General features: G+C 37.5%; 1 protein-coding gene across 1 annotated transcript in view; it reads right to left on the reverse strand.

Moving 5' to 3' along the window:
* LOC118430254 overlaps positions 1-3570 on the reverse strand; it is a 45223-nt gene extending 41653 nt beyond the window's left edge. The window contains exons 1-8 of the mRNA XM_035840964.1: positions 3381-3570; positions 3148-3283; positions 2665-2807; positions 1982-2052; positions 1514-1671; positions 1073-1239; positions 600-777; positions 227-361 (exon numbers count right to left, since the gene is read on the reverse strand). Of these exons, the coding sequence (XP_035696857.1) occupies positions 227-361; positions 600-777; positions 1073-1239; positions 1514-1671; positions 1982-2052; positions 2665-2807; positions 3148-3283; positions 3381-3388 (996 nt within the window). The 5' untranslated portion in view covers positions 3389-3570. The remainder of the gene's footprint in view (positions 1-226; positions 362-599; positions 778-1072; positions 1240-1513; positions 1672-1981; positions 2053-2664; positions 2808-3147; positions 3284-3380) is intronic.
* Between the last annotated feature and the right edge of the window lie 735 nt (positions 3571-4305).

Raw genomic sequence — 4305 nt, forward strand, 5'->3', positions numbered from 1 at the left:
ACATGTCAATTCTTTCCGATGGGAACTATTTGTTCCAATTATTTATTATTGTTATAGAACTATTTTTACAACAATAACTCCTAACTGCAGTGCAAATTGAACAAGTCATTATCATAAAAGCTCATCTGTGTTGATATTACTCGTAGTACAACGCTGACTTTCTTCCAACACAAATGTTGCGTAATTTCAAGGAATTCTAAACGTTTTAATTGTAATAAAGTAGTACCCTTTGTCCAATTTTGATGGTATCTTTAACGTCGATGCCCTCTACTACTGCCTCCATGCCGTTTATCTCTTCTGTAAGGATAGAGATGCTCTGTTGTTCGACAGAGGTAATCTTCCCCGCAAACGGTGCAACAACCTTTGAAATATAGATAAAGGTAAACATTTAAAACTATATATATATATAGAGAGAGAGAGAGGGGGGAGGGAGGGAGGAAAAGAGAGAGAGAAGTGTGCACATTGATAGTAAAATTGAAACATGCAGATTTTATATACAAGTATACACCCATCTTGCACCCATCCTTCATCTTAGCTTTCATATATGCATGGGATACAAACAAATACTCGTAACATTACCAGGGAAATAGATACCTTACCTCCTCATCTTTAGCTAGTATCAGGTCGATGCCTTGACTGGCGTATCTTGTTTGGCCGACTGCTCTACTGGGATACAGGCCGCCTCCGCATGTTTCAGGATCCAGCTTCTGCTTGGGGAATTTCATTGACGCCTTTGGTCCAAAGATTTTTTGTATGAGTCCTCGTGCAGTTTCGTACCTAAAATAACATTTAAGTATCACACGTTACCATATTAATGTTAGGCTCAATAGGAGTGAGCCTGTCGCATAAAACACCTTTCAATTCTGTAGTCACTATCTGGAATATGGTACAAAAACAGCATCGACAACACTAACCAAACTACACAACGAGAAACATATATAACCAAGAACAAAGAATTATGAGTCTCATTATTAGAAAAAAAGACGATGCTTTTACATCAGAAAATTTTATTGTACTTGCTACACTCAGAAAACTGTATCCAAGATGTAATTGATTTAAATTGTCTACATACCCTTTTTTCAATGACTCAAAACATTTCTGTATAGACTTGATAGTGCCGACTGTTGACTCGTAGGCATCCAGGAAAGGTCCAACTAGCTTTCCGATTTTCTCTAGAGGCTCCTGTAGTACCCCTAAAGCTTCATTCACCACGCGGACTACTTCGTTTCTGGATGATTTCTAAACAAATCATTGACAGCAAAAATTAGTTATTTGAAGCTTGCTTAACATTTGAATGAAATTTTCACCTTAAATTACACCAAACAACATGTTACTTAAGTAACTGGATCAGATTTTGCTGGATGTTTAACCTTAGTTGAGTTAACCTCATATTAACATTAATACCAAACGTACAGATTGTGTTTTTCCCCTTTTTGTATTTGTTTTGCTTGCATCAGATTATAGAAGTGCTATTGATAGATTTTTTTCTTATTTTGATGCAAGTCTAACATACCATGTTGCCAAAAGCGTCTTCCAACACTCCGTCCGTATGTTCTCCAAACCCTTCTATCCATTCCGGAGCCTCTTTTTGAAACAGATTCCACACTCGCATGAAGTCGTCAAACAACTCCTGTATTTCGTCACCGACCTTTAACAGGAAAGGCTGCATTCCTGTTGTGAAATGATAAAAACAATGAAAACGTACAAAATTTAGTTGAATACAAAAAATGACATGATAACGATGCAGCAAATGGGATTTATGTTAGACAGACGAAGACCAAACAATTAACCCCTTGCATCATCTACATAATTAATGGAATTTTTTTCTATTCTGTATCTGTTAGACGCAAGTAGTTTTACTATAAATCAAAACGTGTGTCTGCCCATGCAGATAAATGCAATTCCCTCCTCAAACAACTAATCCCGATGGGTGAGGTCTTATGGGAGACGGCGTTTGTTTTGTTCAAAGAGTTTAACAAACCTTCCGTAAACGAGAAGACGTCATTGGTAAGATCCTTGACGTCAATCAGAGCCATTACCGCCTTGTAGATACTGGAATAACAAAAGACGGAACGTCAAACCATGTTTAATTTTTGTTTGAACCTTTGTTTACTTATGAAAGCCCAAACCGGCATGCATGCCGTTTTTCATTGAGGTCATGATGTAAGTGGCAAGGGTAATACGACTGTAAAAAATATACATCATGCCTTATTAATGGGGGCGATATCAATAAACTCACACCTTACTCTTTTATCAATTAGTACATTGATTGATGTTTTATTAACCACACCTTAATAGTGTATCTTCTTTTTATCACTGTGTGTGCGAAAACGTGTGTACTATGTATGCATACTCGTATGTGCTCGTGTGTGTGTGTGTGTGTGTGTGTGTGTGTGTGTGTGTGTGTGTATGCGTATGTCTGAGAATATGTCTGATTTTTGTGTGTATGTATGTGTGTGTGTGTCTTAGGAGCAAGCGGTAGCAAGTGCAAGAGAGCATATGCTTGAGCAATTTGTGTTTTAAAGTGTCTCATCTTTTTAATATATTTATATGTGACAGGTATCATACTTATTTACACACTAAAGCCAAAATGATTAGGTTGTTGTGTTGCCATGTTTGATTCTAGTTAAACATCATACTCCGATAATAATGGATGAGACATACTTGTACACTGCCTTTACAATGTTAGCAATAGCCGTCTGTGGAGACTTGATGAGTTTAGGAACCTCCTGAAATATTGTCTCCAAGCCCTGCCAGATCTGCTCGACTGCCCAAGGGATGACCACGATGGCAGAGTCTTGAATGCCCTGCAAAAGACGCATTGATAACTACTCCTCCTTTCTTCTACAAAGTTTGCACTAAGAACATTTGAAAGACTGTTTTCTATAAAATAAAGTAAAACTGCACATGAAATTTCAAACGAGGTGACTTTAACTATGAATAAAATTGACACAATATTATAACACCAGACATGTATTCCCTGCTTCTATTACAATATTTAAGATAGTTTGCGATCAGAATATTAGTTGTGTACTCATTTTTTTGTTTAGTCAACATAGGCAATATAAGAGATTCATTTAAAATGAACATTTTCGCATTACGTATATACGACAATAAAAGAATATAATATTGTTAAAAATAACTTACACTGAAAAGATTCTTGGCATCATTCTTCACTTCAGTGAACACTGCGTTCACTCTAAGCATGACCTGCCTTGTCTCTTCGATAAAACTTGGCAAGTTGTCATATGCGGCGACTTTTTCCCAGGTCTCACTCGCCTGTCTGTTAAAAAGAATATACATTTTATCTTGTAGTAAATGGCTTGACCGTTTATAAGACATGAACGTAATTCATGACTCAATGAGAAATGCATACGTACCTTGCCATGCCTTGTATTATGTCAGGAAGGTTTTGTACTGAATCAATGATGCTTTGGAAAAGTTCCTGCGGCGTAGTTTCGGACAGAGTATCAAAAAGACGCTGAAATGTTTTCACTGTGTCTATGATGTCACTTATCACCCCTGGCACGTCTTTAAACCATATGTTGATCAGCTCCAGCAGTTCATCAAACGAGAAATCCTGTAAAGTAACCAACAGATCTTCATTCAGCCATGCCTTCTTGCAAAACTAGTATTATCATATAGCCGGGCGCGGCGGACTAATTAGAAGGTCATAACGCCTGGTCCTTTCCTATAACCACAGAATAAAACGACAGAGTGAGCGAAGCGAAGGCGTTATGACACCATATACACCTCGGGGCAGGTTATCAACCCTAAACTATACACTCGTTTATACTTTTATGCTTTACAAGATGATAATATCACTTCAATAGGATACTAGTGAGTTTATTGCCAATCAAAACCAATGTATCGTATTATTTTTTTAAATCATGCCATAATTAGCACGCAGTGTATTCACGATTTCATCAAATATAAATTCAACTGACATTGAAACTGGTTGGACAGACTATGTTGGAAAAATACAACTCGACAAGGCGGGTCTCTACAGTATACTCGATTTTAATAATGTGTACCGGTCATTTCATTAGTTTTGACTTTCGGGCAGTTTGGCTTATGTCTCTTTTGAGTCGCAATGCCAGTGAACCCTTGCCTTGGCAAGGGGTATGTTCGGTTTAGCAAAGCTAAGGCAGCGTCCAAAAAACAAAGTACACATGCAGATTTACAAAGTAGCTTCTAAATAGTTTTTGTTGTAAAGATACCCTGCACTTGCCTGTAGGATGTTGATCTCGTACTTGATGCCACCTCTGAAGCAGATTCCAGCATCAATGAAGTCAAAATCTTCCC

Source organism: Branchiostoma floridae, chromosome 14 (genome assembly GCF_000003815.2).
Source record: "Branchiostoma floridae strain S238N-H82 chromosome 14, Bfl_VNyyK, whole genome shotgun sequence".
Lineage (NCBI taxonomy): Eukaryota > Metazoa > Chordata > Leptocardii > Amphioxiformes > Branchiostomatidae > Branchiostoma > Branchiostoma floridae.